At 34.5% G+C, this 22,459-nt stretch overlaps 1 protein-coding gene across 10 annotated transcripts in view; it reads right to left on the bottom strand.

Annotated features, from left to right (window-relative positions):
* The window catches only part of USP15 (ubiquitin specific peptidase 15), a 134,553-nt gene that overhangs the window by 70,498 nt on the left and 41,596 nt on the right, over window positions 1-22,459 (bottom strand). For 8 of the 10 annotated variants that reach the window (XR_011440159.1, XR_011440162.1, XR_011440160.1 and 5 more), the window contains exons 3-5: window positions 21,797-21,927; window positions 6,323-6,449; window positions 1,860-2,005 (exon numbers count right to left, since the gene is read on the bottom strand). Coding sequence is in view for 5 of the 10 variants with exons in the window: in XM_023643918.2 (XP_023499686.1) it covers window positions 1,860-2,005; window positions 6,323-6,449; window positions 21,797-21,927 (404 nt within the window). In the remaining 5 variants the exon portion in view is untranslated. Of the gene's footprint in view, window positions 1-1,859; window positions 2,006-6,322; window positions 6,450-7,124; window positions 7,220-21,796; window positions 21,928-22,459 lie in introns of those variants that run through there. The other 2 variants (XM_023643920.2, XM_070271838.1) reach the window with 2 other exon arrangements.

Raw genomic sequence — 22,459 nt, 5'->3', positions numbered from 1 at the left:
ATTCCTATCAAGAACATTAAATTATTTAAATTCTCTAAGCCTTAGTTTTCTAATGTACATAATGGACAGAATAACAGCCATTACATAGGATCAATCACTGAAAAGATTTCAAGAAACACTTGTGTACATTTCAAATTCTACTCCTGGAGCTACCTGAAGGCCCGATGGATGGTGATCAAGGAGAGAGGCGTATGTCTACTGGAAGACAGAAAGAGGGAGTTGGCTGGCTGGGAAGGGGAGTGTTGACTAACAAGTAGAGTTCCAAGTTCCTCACTCCAGCTTCAATCAGGTAGCTCTCCTTTTAATTGTAATACCTATTAGATTCTGTAAGATTTCACTTAAGAATATAATGGCTAAAATAAGTCTGAAAATCACTGTCTTTATAGACTAGTATAATACTTAACATATAGTAGAGGTTTACTAAAAAATTAATTTCCCTCTGTTCCTCTGAATTTTTTAACAACTTGTATTATATTATGGATGTCAACAGTAATTTTAAATTACTATATAAACAAAAACTTTCATACACTGGAGCACCAGGCTCTGTTTTAGATACTAAAAACAAAAATAAATAGAACACAAAGTCCAACCAAAACGAGGACCTCACAGTCTAGCTGGGGAACTCAATATATAAATAACTAAAGCACATAATGAATGATACAAAAAACATATATGTAAATCATTATAGAAGTTAAGGGAGCAATTTTCTCCCCGAAGTAGAAAAATCTTATACCTCAAATAGATACTGAGAAAAATAAACTAGGAAAGGCTGAAGAGATGATGTGACATTTGAGTTGGAATTTGAAGGATGAATATCTGCTCTGGGTAGACTACATGACAGGATGGGATCGTTAATTTAAATATTTTGATGTTTAAAAGGACTTTCTGCAGGAGGAAAGCAGGGACTGGGAAGAAGCTACAACAGGCAGATGGAACACAGCACAGTATGCCTAGGACACTATAAGCAGTGTGGGTTGGTATTGTTAAGAGTGTAAATCACAAGGCAAGGATAACCTAAAGAAGCTGGAAGACTAGGCAAAAGGTCAAACCAAGCCTTGCAGGCTGTGTTAAGGTGCCTGGACTCTATTCTACAATTGCTAAGGAACCAGGAAAGGGTTAGGAAAAGGAAATAATAAGGTTTACATTTTAGAAAGAGTATTGAGAGAAATACGGAGGATCGAGAGTGGACGTGCAAAAGACTGAAGGCAGAGGGATCTGTTAAGAGACTACTGAAAGATAAGGGCTGGGAATGGAATAGAGAGATTAAGTCAAGAAATACTTAAAAGGTAGAATCAGTAGGACTTGCTGATTGTGTGTAAACGTCTTCATTTCTCAACATATTCATATTTTTGGATTATATCATAAAGAAAGACTAGACTGGGGGTGGACACCTTCTAGCAGGGGTGGGTAAACTACAGTTCACTTAGCTCACTGACTGCTTTTGTAAATAAACTTTGTTGGAACAGAGCCATATCCACTTATTTAGGTATTGTCTATAACTACTTTTGTGCTACTATAATGGCAGAGTTGTAGTTGTGACAGACACCATATGGACCGCTGAGCCAAAAATATTTAATATTTGATTCTTTACAGAAAGTTCACTGACCCACCTTATTTTATTAGCTGTTTTTTGATGGAAAATAATTTCTTTTTAAAAAGTAGGTTATTCTCAAGATCAAGGAGGGAAGCAGAAGTTATAGCTAGTGACCAGCAGGGCTAGGGAAGAGATGAGTTAGAAAGAGGAAGCCAGCCAGAGACAGCAGAAGCCATTATAAATTATCAGGATATCCATAAAGTTTGTGACTTCAAAAAGTTTCATGTACAGTATGCTTAAAATAAACAGTACTGCTAAACAATACCTGTCCTTGGTATAAGCCAGCATCCTGAATGGTGCTGTCTGGTTTATTCAGTGGTTCAAACGTGTTACTCATGTATTTGTTCCACAATCTGGTCTCCTTTTCATCTGGAATATTGAAGATTTTTCTTATTTCCTTTTCAATTGTATCTAGATTTAAGAAGGAAAGATACGTGAATATAATAAATATTTTAAAATACACCACATAGAGCTTAGTGCTCACCAGCATAAAAATCCTAAATTTAAAATACTGATATAATGGCAAGAATAGATGAACACATATGTAGGACATACATAAAAAACAATTAAGAAGGTTTTTAAGACCAGGGGTGCTTTTCAGGAAGAAAATGGTAATTATAAGTCTGACAGATGATTACTTGGGGAAATTAAGACCTCGAAACGTAAAAGAGTTCAATCATATTGTGTTATACAGGATGAACTTTAACCTTTTACACATTATAAAATCAATGTATTTTCTGATGGTATGTGAAAGTAAAAAATTAAAATATAATTCAGAGATGCTACAGATGAAAATGTTTTTAATTATAACATAACCAACTTAAGAATTTTATATTAAATTGAATATAATTTACAGTTTGAATAGCTAACTAAAATTAAATAGAATATATAGACACAAAGAAAAGTTTTTTCTTTGAATGGATGCCTGTATTGGTCAAAACTTCGTTTTCAGGGTAAAATCATATATTTTCCTTATTTCTAAATCAATTATCTGAGTGGAAGAAGCCTTTAATTGGAGCAGCTTAATCTGCTATAAAATAAGACACAGAAGTATCTACATATTTGAGAGTAAGTTTCAGTACCATATAGTTAAATGAATCTATTTATTTCTTTAAGGCATTAAATAAGTAGTAAATGTTATAGTGTATTTCAAAACTTAAGCAAATTAGTCAGAATATTTAAATAATTTCATTAAATATAGTGACAGCACTGCTTTCTATTTTGGGAGGGTTAAACTTTTTTCCTTTTTGGTCTTTATATTGAAGTGTAAATGTATACCAAAAAATGCACAAGTCATCAACATATCATGATGAATTTCCAAAGTGGACACATCCACGTAACCAGCACCTAGATCAAGAAAGAGAACATAACCTAGGAAGGAGGGTAGAAGAAGAAGCTGAGGAAGGGAGATCATTTTTCTATAAAATGAACACTGTTTTCCTGATTACAGAAATAATTCTTCCTCACTGAAAAATTCAGAAAATACAAATATAAATAAAATGTCTAACTAGAGATAACTACTGTTAACATTTTGATATTTCTTCTTCGACATTTTTTTTCTATTAATACATATTTATATACATAATATAATATATACAAACACATATGAGAATTTCCTCTTCATTGAGTGTTACAATATACTCATATATAGGGGAAGAACATTACAGGCAGAAGAAAGAATGCAAACGCCCTGAGGTGGCAATGTATTTGATGTGTTCTAGAACAGCATGGTGCACCAATGTGGCTGAAGTGGAATGAGCAAGGTGGAAATGAGACCATAAAGGTACTCATGCAGGATCATACAGACTCTTGTAAGTTATGAGAGTATTCTATTTTATCTGAGTAAGAAGGGAAGCCACTGAAGAGTTCTGAGCAGAGAAATGGAATGATCTCAGACATTTTAAATGTACACTTTTGCTGCTAGTGAACAACAAATTGCAGGATCTCAAGGGTGGGAGACTAGGCTACTGCAGAAATCCAAACCAAGGTAGTAGCAGTGGAAGCAATGTTAAGTGGTCAGACTGAGAACAGATTCTAAAGGAACTGCCTAGAAGATATGCTGCTAGATTTATATGCAGGGTGAGAAATAAAAGAGAATTGGAACGATACCAAGGTTTTTGGCCTGAGTAATTCGAAGAATGCACGTGGTGATTACTCAGATGGGGAAGAATGACAAGGTAGCAGGTTTTGGGAAGAAGGGAGAGAGTTTAGTTTCACTTATGTCATATCTTGAGATTCTTATCAGACACAAATGAAGAAATGGAATGGCTGAAAATGGAATTGAGTTTTGGGTAAGAGATATAAATTTAAAAGCTACCGACATGCCCAAAGTATTTAAAGCCAGGGGACTAGAGGAAATCACCGAGGAAAAGAGAGGAGATCCGAGGACTAAGCACAGAGACACTGTGACATTTTGAGATAGTGACTATGAAAAGGATCTGAAGACTCTGAGAAGATGTGGCCAGTGAGAACTTGTGTCCTGGAAGCCATATGAAGAGAAAGTATTTCCAGATGGAAAAGTGACTAAGTACGTTAATTTTTGCTGGCAGATTAAGAAAATGGAAGACTTTGCAATTACCATTGGGTTTATCAACATAGAGGCTATCACAGACGATCATATAAACAGTGCCAAGGGAGTGGTAGACTTGAGTGTCCGATGTAGTGGGCTCAACAGAGAACGGGAACAGAGAAAGTGGTAGCCAGAAAGCAGGATATTTAAATTCAGGGTTGTCGAGCGCAATTATAGATAATGACAGTCTACGGTATAACTATGGTAATTGGTGGCTGAGGCTGGGTGCAATCAAGATCACCGGACCTGAGAATATCAAGATATTGAGAGCGTGGGTACATTTATCCACATATTAATCTGTCTCTATTAGGCAGTTAATGAAAAGCATACGGAAGTAGAAAAATATTAATACAGATATCAGAAATGAAATTGTGGTGATGAACATTTCCAGTAGGAACATTTAATAAGAAAGTTAAGTAATTCCATTAATACATTTTATAAAGCATTTTTCAAAAAGTTTTATAACGAAAATTATTTTTTCAGTGGTATCCTTAAAGAAAAATAAAACCAAATTTGATCTTTCTTATTGCAACACGTTCCATACCCAAATGTATCAATTTATGGAGAAAAACATTCAAAGGCAACATATTCTGGCTCTGAATGTGGTAAATTATTTATTTCTTGCCTATGGCTACTATCATTTTTATTATAAATCAATACAGGTAGTACTAGCTAAAAGTGGAACATTTTATTAATTTGGTAAAAATAGAAAACAGGTACTTATATTTCTTAATTCTATTTATATAATTTATATAGATATATTTCATGTACAATTATTTTCATCATTCTTAATCAAGATTTTTAAAAAGACCACAAGTAAAAAATATACATCCCATATTTCATTTATTACCCAAATTCTTTATTATTTCAAAATTCATTTCCTTTAGAAAAACAAAATCAGCCCAATTAACCCTTGCACAGATGTGTAAGGGAGTAATTAAGAGATGAGACTCTGGTATAAGGGCCTTGGTTACACAATTAAAATACTGGCTCTATCACTTGGTACTAGCGTGAATCTAAGTAGGTTACTTAACCTTTCTAAGCCTCAGTTTCATCACCTGAGATGAGGAAATAAAAAACTACCATTTATAATTTTTATTACAAACTGTGTCTTATCAAAAAGTACTATAATTTTGTTATTAAATTTGTAATCATTTATTTAACAAATATTTTATTTAATACATTCTTGATCTTAAATAAAAATATGGCTTTTAAATAGAAAGAAAAAAATTTACATATATTTTAATATACATTTATATGTGTACATATGTAAGTATGTAAAGATATGCAGATATATATAGAGGACGTTAGGTAAACTTACTGAGACTATAATTCCCTAACTCATTATTAAAAAAAAAAAATCAGTGTGTCATGATAATGCTAAGCCTGTTGCCTTATGTAAGTAGCTACCTACCTGTATTTAGATTCCTAAGAATAAACTGAGAGAATAAAAGGAAATAACCTATTATCATTTTCCATGCTAAAAAGGGGAAACATTATTATTATTATTACGGACATATACATTACATTACCTGACAAAGTTTTATTTAAGCAAGTTTTTATTTCAAGTTCTATTTCAATTTATATTTGTTTTACAAACATTGTATACATTTTTAAAACACTAAATTAAAACAAAACTATTTGATTTTTTTTTAATCTTTTTTAATTTTTTTTTTTTTAAAGATTTTATTTTTTTCCTTTTTCTCCCCAAAGCCCCCCAGTACATAGTTGTATATTCTTTGTTGTGGGTCTTTCTAGTTGTGGCATGTGGGACGCTGTCTCAGCGTGGTTTAATGAGCAGTGCCATGTCCGCACCCAGGATTCGAACCAACGAAACACTGGGCCGCCTGCAGCGGAGCGCGCAAACTTAACCACTCGGCCACGGGGCCAGCCCCAACTATTTGATTTTTTTAAAAAGTAAAATGGCACAAATATTAAACTCATCTAATAATGAAAGTAGATCTAGAAATGATAAATAATTCAACTCTAAGCCAAGTTATGTTGCATCATGCTCGGAAATATTGCACCAAGCTTGGAAATATGTAATGTTTAAGCATAAACCCTTAAAATGGTTAGCACCCCAGTAGTATATAACAAATAGAATTATAACTAAATTCCTAACAGCAATGGTTTAACAAAGAGACAGGATCTTGAATTACCTATTGTGTCAGCTTTGCTAAATCTTCGTGTTACAACATTGTTCATGTTTCCATTTTCACAGAGCTTCAATTCTGTGAGATATACTTCTACTTTGCAGTGCTTTACAAACATACCCTGTTCAACCACCTAAAAAACAAAACAAGTGTCAGTTGTAGCTCAATAATTTCACTGTCTCTAATAGCAATACATTTCCCCAAAGAGGCTTTAGAAAAAAACTGTAGATCTCCAATGACAAACAGTAACTATTAAATCCTGTCAATATAAAATAAAAGATATGGGATAGTGGGAAAAGCAAGAAACATTTCTGGAAATTTTAATATTTAACAGAATATGAATAATCATATTAAACACTAACAGACAATTTGGAAAGGCATTCTACAGATCTATGAAGACACTGTGGCATACTATAAATAACGAATACATTCAGTATTTCTAAGAAAGTTTACCCAAAATGTAAATACAGCTCTGATTAAAGATACAAACATACTTCTAGCTTTTAGTACTTGATCTCAAGCAGAAAACCTTTAAAAGTTCTAAGTTTTATACAATTTCAGTTAGCAATAGCTATAACATCACTCTGTATGTTAAAATAAATCTTTTAAAATGATAACTCCAAACTACTGCTGCCAAAATATTCAGCTATGCCCTGTAACTAATATGCTAGTTTTCCATCCTAAGATGACTTTGTTTGACCTTTACATGGGCACTTAATAGTTCTATGCAACAAATGAAAATAAAAAAGCTGCTAAACATGCAAGCAATAAAGCAGAAGAGGAGAAAGTATGTATATATTAAGGTCACCTTTTAATAAGTATATTTCCTTTTGATCTTCTAAAGGTTAACTGTAGGATTTCAGTCATGAATACTGTTTCCGAAAATAGTAATTGGCCTGAAATATGATACATTAGACAAATATGGCAAAAGGGAGGATCCAAAGGACTGCTGTACTCGCAAGCTTAGCATCAATTCAGTAAGGGCCTTACAAATTTGTCTTTCATTCACAGGGAAACTGTTTTAGCTCAAAAAATTCAAATATAGTTTATCTAGTATTTAATGTCCAATTTAACACTAATTTTTATGATACTTTGTCATATATATTCCTCTAATTATACTTGCTACATTCACATTTCTAAAACAGCTAACAGCCTGTACCTCTCCTTTTGTTCATTAATTTAATTCATTTCACAAACTACTATATAAACTAACTCAACTAATGAAATGTGTTTTAAAAGTCTTATGCTTATTTATTGTGAGGTTAAGAATGTAGCAAAAATACTGTATCATTTAATTTTATAAGATTACATGTAGCTATATTTAAGTAGAAAAACTAGGAATCAAATATTTCTTCAATCAGAAATTTCTGCTCTAGGATTCAATATCTGAGTAAGAATCCTAAAATAATATTATATTAAGGTAGCTACTAATCACTTGTAGGTTGCTAAAACTGAGGTACCTACAGACCTCATGTCTACGGAAAAAAAATGGAATGAAGAACAGTAGGTAACAGGACAAAGAAATAGGATAAAGTAACAAAAAATAAGAAAATCCCTCATTATGATTTATAATGAGGTATATAGTTTCTAAACATAATTTTGTAAAAGGTGAGAATTAATTTTTGTAACAGTAATAGATATTTCCTGGAAAGAACCAGGTGATTTAACTGTCAGAAAGTCACTGTAAACAATGAAAACAAAACTTCAAGATTATTTCAAAATCCACACTTTTACTGGGATTCAGAATTCTTCTCTTCCTTTTGTTGTTCTCTCCAACAATACCTTATCTTGCTAAAACCCTCCTCATACTACTCAGGAAACTACTATTATATTTATAGGATAATCTGCTACTTCGAAAATTAGTGTAATAAAAAGCTGTTCTCTTAAAGAAAACAAGAGTTTGTTCTCCAACTAATTTTATTTGAAAAGACCATACTATATGACTAAAGCTCGACTACAAAAGCACCATAGCAGAGAAAAATAATTAGGATATTCATGTATTAGTATTATTATGGTCATTTGTAGATTATTTATATAACACCTCCTTTCTATGTGTGGCCATGGGAAAGGGAGCAGCAGTGGAGGCAGAGCCCCGTGATCCCAGGCCCCCAGCCATGGCTTAAAGCCTGGTAGCGGCAGCAGTAGCACACACAGAACTCTGACAACCCAAGTGCAGTGGGAGACAGAAACACAAGGGGGAAAAAAAGGAAGTATAGAGCAACCAGAAAACAAAAGATAAAATGGCAGTATTAAGTTATAATATATCAGTAATCACCCTAAATGTAAATGGATTGAAATCATCAAGCAAAAGACACAGAGTGGCTGGATGGATTGAAAAACAAGACTCAACAATATGCTGCCTCCAGGAGCCCATCTCAGCTCTAAAGACAAACATGGGCTCAAAGTGAAGGGACAGAAGATGATACTCCAAGCAAATGGCAACCAAAAGGAAGTGGGTGTAGCCATACTTATATCAGACAAAACAGACTTCAAGCCAAAAATGGTAACAAAAGACAAAGATTGACATATAATGATAAAGGGGACAATCCATCAAGCAAATACATTTGTTAATATATACACACCTAATGTAAAAGCATCAAAATATATAAAGCAACTATTAACAGACCTAAAGGGATAAATTGACAGCAACACAATAATGGTAGGGCACTTGAATATCTCACTTACATCAATGGATAGATCATTCAGACAGAAAGATGACAAGGAAACATCAGCCTTAAATGAAACATCAGATCTGACAGACTTAACAGATATATACAGAAGAATTCCATCCAAGAGAAGAATACACATTCTTCTCAAGTGCAAATGGAACATTCTCAAGGATAGAACATATGTTGGGAAACAAAACAAGTGTCAGTAAATTTAAGGAGACTGAAATCATATCAAGCATCTTTTTCCTGACCACAATGGTATGCAACTAGAAATCAACTACAAGAAAGCTGGAAAAGTCACCAAGTCTCCACATATGTTACTCCACATATGTTAATATGCTACTGAACAACTAATGGATCAATGGAGCAATCAAAAAATACCAGGAGACAAATGAAAATGAAAACACAACACACCAAAATCTATAGGATGCAGCAAAAGTAGTACTAAGAGCAAAGTTTATAGAAATACAGGCCTACCTCAAGAAACAAGAAAAAAACGCAAACAATTTAACATTACACCTAAAAAAAGAACAAACGAAGACCAAACTCAGTAGAAGGAAGGAAATAATAAAAATCAGAGCGGAAATAAATGAAATAGAGACTAAAAAGACAATAGAAAAAAATCAACAAAATTAACAACTGGTTTTTGAAAAGATAAACAAATCAACAAGCCTTTGGCTAGACTAAGAAAAAAGAAGGCTCAAATAAATAAAATCAGAAATGGAAGAGGAGAAATTACAATGGATACCACAGAAACACAAAGGACTATAAGAGAATACTATGAAAAGCTATATGCCAATAAATTGCATAATTTAGAAGAAATGGATAAATCTTAGCCTCATCCAACCTCTCAAAACTGAATCAAGAAGAAACAGAGAATCTGAATAGACTGATCACTAGTAAGGAGATTGAAACTGTAGTCAAAACCCTCCACAAAACAAAAGTCCAGGACCAGATGGCTTTTCTGGTGAATTCTACCAAACATTGAAAGACTTAATACTTATCCTTCTCACACTCTTCCAAAAAATTGAAGAGGATGGGATGCTTCCTAACTCAATTTAGGAGGTCAACATTACCTTGATACCAAAACCAAAGAGAACACAAAAAAAGAAAATTACAGGACAATACCATCGACAACTATAGATGCAAAAATCCTGAACAAAACATTAGCAAATCAAATACGACAATGCATTAAAAGGATAATACACCACAATCAAGTGGGATGTACTCCAGGCATGCAAGGAAGGGTCAACATCTGCAAATCAATTAACATGATACACCACATTAATAAAATGAATAAAAATCATACAATCATCTCAATAGATGCAGAGAAAGTATTTGACAACAGTCAGCATCCATTTATGATAAAAATGCTCAATAAAACGGGTATGGAAGGAAAGTACCTCAACATAATAAAGGCCATATATGGCAAACCTACAGCTAACATCATACTCAGTGGTGAAAAACTGAAAGCTATCCCTCTAAGAATGAGAACAAGGCAAGGATGCCCACTCACCACACTTATTCAACATAGCGTTTGAAGCCCTAGCCAGAGCAATTAGGTAAGAAAAAGAAATAAAAGGGATCCAAATTGGAAAGGAAAAAGTAAAACTGTCAGTATTTGTGAATGACATGATTTTATGGATGGAAAATCTCAATCCACCAAAAAGCTATTAGAAATAAATAAATACAGTAAAGTTGAAGGGTACAAAATCACTATACAAAAATCAGTTGTGTTTCTATATACTAACAATGAACTAGCAGAAAGAGAAATCAAGAAAGCAATCCCATTTAGAATCGCAACAAAAAGAATAAAATACCTAGGAATACATTTAACCAAGGAGGTGAAAGACTGAAAACTATCAGGTATCGTTGAAAGAAACTGAAGATGACATAAAGAAATGGAAAGATATTCTGCACTCACGGACTGCATTGGAAGAATAAACATAGTTAAAATGTCCATATTACCAAAAACAATGTACAGATTCCACACAATCCCAATCAGAATCTTAAAGGTACTTTTCATGGAAACAGAACACAGAATCCTAAAATTTATATGGGACAACAAGAAACCTCGAATAGCCAAAGCAACCCTGAGAAAAAAGAACACAGCTGGAAGTACCACACTCTATTTTGATAGTAATCAAAACAGCAGGGTACTGGAACAAAAACAGACACACAGATTTGAAGTCAACATCAGAAACAGAAGTGTGAGCCCAGAAATAGGCTCACACATTTATGGACAACTAATTTTTGACAAAGGAGCCAAGAACATACAATGGAGAAAGGAAAGTCTCTTTAATAAATGCTTTTGGAAAAACTAGACAGCCATATGCAAAAGAATGAAAGTAGACCACTATCTTACACCATATACAAAAATTAACTCAAAATGGATTAAAAGACTTGAAACCATAAAACTCTTAGAAGAAACCATAGACAGTATGCTCTCTGACACTGGTCTTAGCAACATCCTTTTGGATATTATCTCCTCAGGAAAGGGAAACAAAAGAAAAAATAAACAAATGGACTACATCCAAATTAAAAGGCTTCTGCACAGCAAAGGAAATCATCAACAAAACGAAAAGACAACCTACTGACTGGGAGAAGATATTTGCAAATCATATATCTGAAAAGGGGTTAATATCCAAAGTTTATAAAGAACTTATACAACTCAGCAATGAAAACACAAACAACCCGACTAAAAGATGAGTAGAGAATCTGCACAGGCATTTCTCCAAAGCAGATAAACAGATGGCCATCGGGCACATGAAAAGATGTTCAACATCACTAATTTTCAGGGAAATGCAAAGCAAACCCACAACGAAGTAACACTTCATGCCCATCAGAATGGCTATTAAAAAAAAAAAAAAAAGAAAGAAGTGTTGGAAGAGGAAGTGGAGAATACAGAACCATTGTACACTGCTGGTGGGAGTGTAAACTGGTGCAGCCACTATGATAAACAGTATGGAGATTCCTCAAAACACTAAAAATAGAACTACGATATGACTGAGTTACTCTGCTTCTGGATATTTATCCAAAGAATACAAAATACTAATTCACTATGATATATGCACTCTTATGTTGACTGCAGCATTATTTACAATAGCCAAGACATGGAAACAATCTAAGTGCCCATCAAGAGATGAATGGATAAAGATGATGTGGTATATATACACAACAAAATACTACGCGGGCATTAAAAAAAGATGAAATCTTGCCATTTGTGACAACACAGAGGGACCCTGAAAGGTATTATGCTAAGCAAAGTAAGTCAGACAAAGAAAGACAAATACCATATTATTTCACTCATATGTGGAAGATAAAAACAATAAACACATAGATAGAGAGAGCAGATTGGCAGCTACCAGAGGGGGGAGACAGGTGGAGGGGAGGACAAAAGGGGTAAAGGGGGACATCTGTACAGTGACAGATGAAAACTAGACTTTTGATAATGAACACAACGTAGCGTATACAGAAGTTAAAATATGATGTACACCTGAAACTTATATAATGTTATAAACCAATGTTATCTCAATAAAAAAATAAATAATAGTTATGCTTCAGAATTAGAAGTGACAAAGTGTTTTTTCTAAGTGAATTATAATGTTATATTATTATAAATAAGGAGTAAGCACAAGATGAAATCTGGCTCCTTGTCCAAAATTTAGGACTTATGGCTATATCAAAATATTTCCATTAATTCAGGGTCACAACAAAGGTAAAGTCTCCTTACTAAGATAGTGAGAGAAGTGTAAGTTTATGTCGAATTAAGTATAATTTTTATTTGCTCATTTTGCTGTGAATATTAGCACTTTATATAAAGTCATGAAATATAATCAATAAACCTAATGTAGCCTAATCTTCATAACGACGTATGAGTTTCACAATAACGACGTATGAGTTTCACAATAACGACGTATGAAAGTTTCACAGAAACTTTACTTCATTCTAAGTGCCTGCTTTTCTCCTTTGGAAACAGAAAGCAATTTCTATAGAAATCTAGTACTCGAAAACAATTTGGTAACACTGGGCCGAAGCGATACATTTACTGTTTCTGAGGAGTTAGCTACATTCTGTTTTGCAGCACTTACTGAGAACCTTTGCTTAGTGCTAGGAATACACAGGTGAATTAGACCTTGTCCCTGGAGTCAGGGGAGAAGATGTAGTGGTAAAGAAACAAGTAGAGAAGTATAGCACAACTATGAAGTTATAGGTGTTAATGAATAACAACAAATCCTACATGCAATATTCCACTCACAAATATTTCAGGACAGATTTCTTGGAAAAGAAGGACACAAACATAACCATAATACCATTATCACACCCCCCAAAATTAAAACATCCCTTAATATCAAATATCTAGTTAATATTCAAATTGTCTGTGCTGCCTCACTTTTAATATACTGTTTGAATCAGGATCAAAATAAAATTCATCCATTACAATTGACCGGTAAGTCTCTTAGCGTCTTTTTTTTTTTATTATTAATGTTATGATAGATTACAACCTTGTGAGATTTCAGTTGTACATTTTTGTTAGTCATGTTGTGGGTACACCACTTCCCCCTTTGTGCCCTCCCCCAACCCCTCCTTTTCCCTGGTAACCACCGATCAGATCTCCTTGTCAATATATTAACTTCTACCTATGAGTGGAGTCATATAGAGTTCGTCTTTCTCTGACTGGCTTATTTCGCTTAACATAATACCCTCGAGGTCTATCCACGTTGCTGCGAATGGGCCAATTTTGTCTTTTTTTATGGCTGAGTAGTATTCCATTGTGTATATATACCATATCTTCTTTATCCAATCATCAGTTTCTGGGCATTTAGGTTGGTGCCAAGTCTTGGCTATTGTAAATAATGCTGTGATGAACATAGGGGTGCAAGGGACTCTTGGGATTTCTGATTTCAGGTTCTTAGGATAGATACCCAGTAATGGGATGGCTGGGTCATAGGGTATTTCTATTTTTAACTTTTTGAGAAATCTCCATACTGTTTTCCATAGTGGCTGTACCAGTTTGCATTCCCACCAACAGTGTATGAGGGTTCCTTTTTCTCCACAACCTCTCCAACATTTGTCGCTCTTGGTTTTGGATGTTTTTGCCAATCTAACGGGTGTAAGGTGATATCTTAGTGTAGTTTTGATTTGCATTTTCCTGATGATTAGCGATGATGAACATCTTTTCATGTGTCTATTGGCCATATTCATATCTTCTCTTAGCGTCTTTTAACTGACCAGTTCACCATTCATCTTTTTATTCTTGCAATTTTTAGTAAGACTACTTCATAGATGGCAAGATACATTCTAAACAAAATGCAAATAATATCTAGCTGCTCCTCATTCTGTGATGTTGGTAGGCATTAATTAACCAGTGCTTATATCAGGAGTGGGCAAACTATGACCCACAGACTAAATCTGACTCACCATCTATTTTTGTAAATAACATTTTACTGGAACAGTTATGCCCACTCATTTATGTATTGTCTATGGCTGGTTTTGCACCCAAAACAGGAGAGATGAGTAGTTTTCCACAGAGAACATTTTAGCCTACAAAGCTAAAAATATTTACTATCTGGCCCTTTAAAGAAAAACTTTGGTGACCCCCTGGCCACTAATTCATTAGGTCTTCTTTAATTTTGCTGAGTAATGTTTTGTAATTTTCAGTGCAGAAAAGCACAGTTTTTAAGTTTATTCCTAAGTACTCCGACCTATTGTAAATGTCATTTTAAAACTCAACTTTATTTGTTGCTGATATATAACTGGTTTTTCTATATTAACCTTATATCCAGCTATCTTGCTAAACACAATTATTAATTTTGTTTATTAATACAATTTTTGGAATTTTCAACATATACAGTCATGTCTTTCAGAGCATTACAATTTTCTTTTTCAATCTTTGTTCTTTTAGTTCTTTTTCCTACATTACTGTACTGGTTAAGACTTCTAATACAGCTATCTTTGTCTTATCCCTGATCTGAGAGGGAGAGCTTTGAATATTTTTTCAGTATGTTTGCAGTAAGTTTCTATTCCTAGTTTTCTATTTCTAAGAGGTTTTTTAAATTTGTTTTTTTAATCATACATGGATATTGAGTTATAATAAGTGATTTTCAAAGTTAAATCAAAATTGCATTTGAAGAAAATCTAGCTTGGCCATATTTATTGTCCTTTTTACATATTGCTGGATTTGGTTTGCTAATACTATGTTTAGCAATTAAGCATCTCTATTCATGAGTGAGACTAGCCTGTTACTCCTTTTTCTTGTAATGTCCTTCAGGTTTTGTGTCATGTCCATGCTACTCTCATAAAATAAGTTGGAAAGTATTCCTCCTCCTAGTCTCTGGAAGAGTTTGTAGTATAGGATTGGTATACTTCTTCCTTAAATAGTTGGTAGAATATAGTGGTGAAGCCTTCTGGACCAGTAGTTTTTTTGTGGGAAGGTTTTCAATTAACGATTCAATTTCTTTAATCATACAGGGCAATTGAGATTTTCTATTTCTTATTATTTCGACATCAAGTTGTATTTTTCTATAAATTTATCCATTTCATCCATTTTTTGAACATAAAGTTGTTCAAAAAATAATCTTTTAAAAAAGTCTTTAGGTTCTGCTATGATCCCCTTTCTCGTTCCTAATAGAGGTTATTTGTGCCTCTTGTCTTCTTATTCTTCATCAGTCTAATTTCACTGTTCTTTACAATGAGTCAATTTTGTTTATTTAGTACAGATTTCTTCTATTTTATTAATGTCTACATTATTCTTTCTTGATTAGGCTTAATTTCCTTTTCTTCTCTTAGGTTCTTGAGACAACAGATTTTCGGACTTTCTTCTTTTTCAATATATGCATGTAAGCTGTAAAGCTCCTACGAATGGCCTTAATCATTCCTCTATGCTGTATTGTTATTATCATTCAGTTTAAACAGGTCTAATTTTACTTTTATATCATCTTTGACCCAAGGATTATTTAGAAGTATATTGTTCCAGTTCCAGGTAGCTGGCAGATAATCTACCTATCTTTTCATTACTAACTTCTAAGTTCCACTGAGGACAGACAATACACTGAATAATTTCCATTTTACATTGGAATTTGCTTGATGACCCAGATAGTCAATTCTTCCACCTAAAAGGAATCTGTATTCTGCACAGACTAAGTGCAATGCCTGTCAATTAGGCCATGGTGGTTAATCACGTTGTTCAAATTGGCTTCCAAGCTCGCTCATGTGGTTGTTAGTGGGCCTCAGCTCCTCTCCAGCTGTTGGCAGAGACTTTAGTTACTCATCATATGAATCTCTCCATAGGCTGCCTGCATGGCATATCGCTTAACTCAGGGCGACTGATGAGAGAGACAGAGAGAGAGAGAAAGAGAGACAGAGAGCACGGGCGCACCAGAGAGCACTCCCAAGTTAAAGGTACTAGTATTTTTTATAAACTAATCTCAGAAGTGACATACTATCACTTCTGTAGTATTTTACTGGTCCCACAGACCAACTCCAGTACAATGTGGGCTATTACACAAGGATGTGAGTACTAGGAGGTGGTGATCACTGGGAAGCATCTTTGAGGCTGGCTACCACAGTCCACCTTTAGGTCCAATATGTGAAGTCACAGTCCTTCCCCCGCAACATGCAAAACACACTCATTCTCTGCAAAGGCCCCACTATCTCATCCCAATATAGCATCAACTCAAATTTGAGAAACTTGTCGTGTATCTCTGATCCAGGTCCAGGAGACGATCCCCGAGTCTAGTTCCTTAGGCATCTCAAGTGTAGTTCCTCTTGATCCACAGGCGTATGAACTAAGAGATGTTTTCTGCTCCACATATACCCAAAATAAAATGGTGGGGCATGCACGAAGTAATCTTTTAGATATTCCCATTAAAAGAGGGGAAAAAAGGAGGTACAAAAGAGTCAGTGGTCTATAGAAATTCTGAAATCCACCTGGGAAAACAGTGGAAGTTCCTTGATTAGGGCAGGCTTCTGCCCTTACTTGAAAATGACTCTTCATAACACTTGGTTCTGCTTTCTGACTCATCCCTTTTTCATGAAAGTTAGCACATGTCTGCAATTCAGTAAATTCTTAGTCTGATTCCTGCTTGTAGAAGTCTGGGAGGTCAAAGGCCTCTTTCATTTTATACCGTCTCTGCAGTCCAAAATGGCAGTGGTTCTTGAAAATACTGTAGGTTTCCAGCGGATCTCACTGGAATTCATTCCATTAGACAAAAGTCACACCCACAGATGTCCTCTAGATAAGTCCATTCTAACTTGGGTTTATGCTGAGAAGGCTGAGGGACAACGCCCTTAGGCTTCTTAGCAGCTCTATTGTTCTTAAAGCCACACATGGAAAGAAGGTGTGTAGTATACCTTTAAGTTCTTTCTCAGGGCCTTTTGCCTGAACAGTATTGTGAGGCACCACCTTTGTCTTTTCTCAAATCTTAACAAAGAATTTTACAGTCACACCCTTGGCTTCAACTTTAGAGGAAGCTTTCCTGAGAGTGCCTTGAGTCTGTTCTTGTTCAGAAACATTCCTTAGTTTTAGCATTGTTTGTCATGTGGAGAGGCTAGGAATCTTCACCAACTAGCAAATCTTGGCTCCTTTTTATTTAACAATCCTTTCTTTAGCTTCTCTCGCTGTTCTCACATCTGACTATAAGCAGCACGAGAAAAAAACAGGCAGTACTTTGAACATTTTGGCAGATCGTTCAGTTTGTCAGACATATTTTTTACCTTTCAGTTTACTGCAGTTGACAAGTTGCTAAACTTTCTGCCACCTTATCAGAAAGATCACTTCCTTCTGGGTTTCAATAAGATCTTCCTCACTTTCCTTTAAGTCCTTACTGGCAGCCTCTTCAAAGTCTAAAATTCTACTACTGATTTATTCAAGGTGCATTAGGCATTCATTAATACTCCTAAAAGTTCTTATAGCTTCTAACCACTGCCCAGATCCAAAGCCATCATCACATTTCAAGTTTTTGTTATGTCAGCATACTACTTCCAGATACCAAAATCAGTATTAGCTATCTACTGCAGCATAATAAATTACCCCTAAACTCAGCAGCTTAGCAAAGCAAACATTATCTCACACAGTTTCTTAGGGTCAAGAATCTGGAGCAGTTTAGATGGGCTGTTCTGGCTTGGGGGTCTCTTGAGAGGTTGCTGCCAGGCTGTGGGCTGAGACTTCAACTATCTGGAAACTCAAATGAGGCTAGAGGATTCACTTCCAAGTTCACCCACATGGTTGTTAGCAGGCCTCTGTTCCTCTTTAGTGGCCAGCCAGCTCAGTTCCTTAACCATGTGAGCCCCTCCACAGGCTGCCTGAGTGTGAAGTTGAATTCCTCAGACTGAGAAATGAGAGCAAGAGGGCATGAGCACCCAAGATGTAAGCCAAAGTGTCTTTCATAATCTAATCTTTTTTTTTTAAATGAGGAATAACTGACATATTATATCAGTTTCAGGTACACAACATAATGGTTTAATATTTGTATATATTGTGAAAACATCACCCCAATAAGCCTGGTTAACATCCGTCACCCTATATAGTTACAAAACTATTTTTGTTCTTGTGATGAGAACTTTTAAGATCAATTCTCCTAGCAACTTTCAAACATGCAATACAGTATTATCAACTATAGTCACTATGCTGTAACTACATGACTTATTCTGTAAGTGTAAGGTTTTATCTTTTGACCACACAGACCTTGATACAATCCCGAGACCTTGATTCACTGTGGAAGGGGACTACTCAAGAATGCAGATATGAGGAGCTGGAGATCTTTGGGGGTCATCTTGGAAGCTACCATCTTAACTGATATGCTAATATTGTTATATACTTTATATATATTTTCACCCCTATACGAAATTATTACTATTTTAAACAGCCACCTTAAAATTTATTCACAACACTTAATTTTGTCAGTCTACATTTTTTCCTACCTCTAAGCTTCCACATGGAGTAGTTTTCCTTCCATTCTGAAGACTATTTTGTATTTCCTTTAGTGCAGTTCTGCTGGGAACAAATTCTATCAACTTGTTTATCTGAAAATGGCTTTTTTCACCATTATCTGTGAAGGATCTTTTCCTTGGTCATAGAATTCTAGTTGGCAGTTATCTTCTTTCAGCATGTTCAAGAGAGTCCATTATTTTTTGGCTTTCATTTCTCTTGAGAAATCATTTCTCTGTCTTATCCTTACTTTAAAGGTAATATACCTCTTTTCTGGCTACTATTAGGGTATCCTTCTGCCTTTGCTTTTCAACAGTTTTATTAGGTATGGTTTTGTTTATATTTCTTCAGCTTGGGATTCACAGCATTTCTTGAATCTGTAGCATGTTATCTTTCATTAGTTTTGGAAAATTCTCAGCTATTACCTCCAGCATGACTTCTATCCCAATCTGTCCTTCCTTTCCTTCTAAGAGTCCACTTATATGTATGCTAAACTTATTCACTGTACTCCGTGTGTCCTTTTGCTTTTTTCTGTATTTTCCATTCATTAGTTTAAGTTTTAGTTTGTGCATTTTCTACTGATGTTATCATTCAGTTCACAAATTCTCTCTTTGGTTCTGTTTAGTCTAGTATTTTATGCAAAAATTAAGTCTAATTTTTTCATTTTATTGTTCAGTTTTACTATTTGGTTCTTAATAGTCTTTTCCTTCTTTTCAACTCTGTCTTGCCTTTTTTTGAACACAGTATTTTAAAGTTTCTGTTTGATAACTCCATTATCTGGATTTCTCATGGGTTTGTTTCTATTGCCTACAGTTTCTCTTGGATTTTTGTTCCATTGTATTTCCTGCTCATTTGTCTGTTTTTCTGTTTTTTATTGAATGCCTGACACTGTCAGTGAAACATTTTAGAGATATTTGAGGCCCAGAAGGATGGTTAACTTTGTTTCTGCCCCACAACTAGAGGTATTTACCAATCCTAGATTCCTTGATGCAATCAGAGATTAGTAAAATTTAAAGTTGGGACCCAGACTCTAAAAGACCAGTTTATTCTTTAAGTGAGTTCCACTGGCATCTAAGTCCTGTGGGGCATAGTAAAAATGGAAATTCCAGGCTTACTGATTTAATTTTGGAGGAAGACACATTTTAATAAAGACTCTAGGTAATTTTATGCACACTAAAGTTTGAAAATTATTTTACAGGTTGAGTAAATATCAACTACTTTATTAAAAAATGTAGCAGACTTCTTAAACTTTTCTTTCTACCTGTGTGAAGTTTTCATGATTTTTTCCTTTTTTTACTTTAATTTCCTTAACAGACAGAGATTTCAAGAAATGTCAACCAGATCTCTTTCAAAAAGTAATGCCAATAAAATTGCTGGTTGATCTGTTTACCATATTAAAGACTTGTACTATGTAACGTGCTACATTTTTTTTAAAAAGTATATCCATCATGAAGGTTAAAGTAATACAGTTTAACACATTTGAAGATATTCCAGACACAGATTTTCCTTTATCCCACGAGTGAAGTTCTTCTAGACAGATTTACAGCTAAATAGTCTATCCTTTAAATGATCAAAACATTCAATTCTCCAGCAACTACAGATAAAACAATAGGCCATTTTATATACATAAGGCTAGCATTCTTTTTTTTTTTAAAGACTGGCACCTGAGCTCATATCTGTTGCCAATCTTTGTCTTCTTTTTTTTCTTCTTCTTCTCCCTAAAGGCCCCCAACACATAGTTGTATATTCTAGTTGTGAATACCTCTGGTTGTGCTATGTGGGACACCGCCTCATCATGGCCTGACCAACAGTGCCATGTCTGCACCCAGGATCCGAACCAGCGAAACCCTGGGCTGCCTAACACGAACATAACCATTGGGCCATGGGGTTGGCCCCAAGGCTAGCATTCTTAAAAGAGGAATCCTAAATTTGAAATGACTACAAGAAAAGAATGAGTGAACTTAAGGAACTAAGATAAATAAAAGGCACATTCACATTCTATTTAGAAAACAAGATTCGATTCTATACCTAAACCATAGATATAAAAATACAAATTGTCAATATAGCAACTTTGTAGCATCAGTTCCAAATAAATCCAAATACGGTTTGGTCTAAGAGAGGTTTATACCCTTGTGTTGCATAATTCGATTTTCTAATTGTTTCTCTGTGGGAAAAAACCCCAGATAAATAATTATGCTCAGAGATTCTGGTTCCCCCTCTCATTCCTTCTCCCTATGCCCCTCCTCAACAGCATACACTATCAAATACTTGTGTAAGGTTGGCAGATCTATTTTAAGCATTTGGTATTCTTCTATTATGGCAACACCCTCACTTTCATAAATGACTTTATAGTTCAAAAAAGTAAAGAAAATGAGTCATTTTTAATGTTTCTAGATTGTAATTGTAAAAATTTAACAAAAGGGATAATACCTGCATTTTCAGGTTTAAGAAAGAATTTTATGCTGCAAAATATTTCTCCTGCTTTTAGTTTCTTCATTATTTTCTAATTGTTTTATCAAAAAAAGCAATGTAGCAGAGTGGTTAAGAAAACAGAGTCAGGCTGTCTAAGTTTATAAACTGTTGTGACTGTCTAAAAGAGCCTGAACCTCTCTACTTTTGTCCTCACTTCCTCATCAATAATATGGACATAATAATACTTACCTCGGAGAGCTTTCTGTGAGGATTAAATTAGTTAATAATGTATAATGTGCTTATAACAGTATTATCTGTGTGTTAGCTGTTATTATTATTATACAGTATGGAGTAATATTTCGATGGTCATTTTCTCCAAGATAATTGACAAGTCTTCACAAATCACTGAATTAATAATAAAATGTGAACTCTTCAAAAAAATATTTTTATTCAGTTATTCTTAATATGTACCTTTCGTGCTATTGGTTCCTGACCTTCCATCAATGTGTACCAGCTGACGAGTTTATTCCAGCCTTCAGTTGGCAACAGTATGTAATCCAATTCATCAATAAGATGCTCCTTAAGTGACTGGGCATCACCATCTGCAAAAGGAAAAATAAACTCAACACATAAAAAGAAACAACAGTACAAATCTCTAAATGCTATGGTTGTATGCATTACAAATTACTTAAACTCATCAAGACTAATTTAAGTATTTAAGTAATGAGTTTTGAAAAAAGCTCTGAAGAGGTTCACATCTAAATCTATGTATTCCAAAACAAACTGCTGCTTTAGAAAGTTTCAATGTGTACCATCAGTGTTTAAAACCAACAGTGTTTTTATCAAGTTAATTTTTCTTTTATTAGGCTCTTAAAAAAATACTAAGGTGTAATGTTAACCAAGGGACCTGAAAGAAGAGTGGTTCCCAAATATTCTGAATATCAGAGATCTCTTACATGGTAATAGTGGTCATTCCAGAATTAGCTAATGAAGGAAATTCAGAAGCAAATCAATAACCTTTTATAATGACTCCAAAGCATGTGGGCTGGGAACCATGAAAGAAAGCACAAAAAGGCATCTTGTGAACTCCAGAAGGCCTATGATCTAGACTCCTCACAAGATCTAGGGTGGAGG

Source organism: Equus caballus, chromosome 6 (genome assembly GCF_041296265.1).
Source record: "Equus caballus isolate H_3958 breed thoroughbred chromosome 6, TB-T2T, whole genome shotgun sequence".
Taxonomy (NCBI): domain Eukaryota; kingdom Metazoa; phylum Chordata; class Mammalia; order Perissodactyla; family Equidae; genus Equus; species Equus caballus.
Note: the sequence above shows the minus strand (reverse complement) of the source record. Positions and strands in the feature narration are given on the sequence as shown.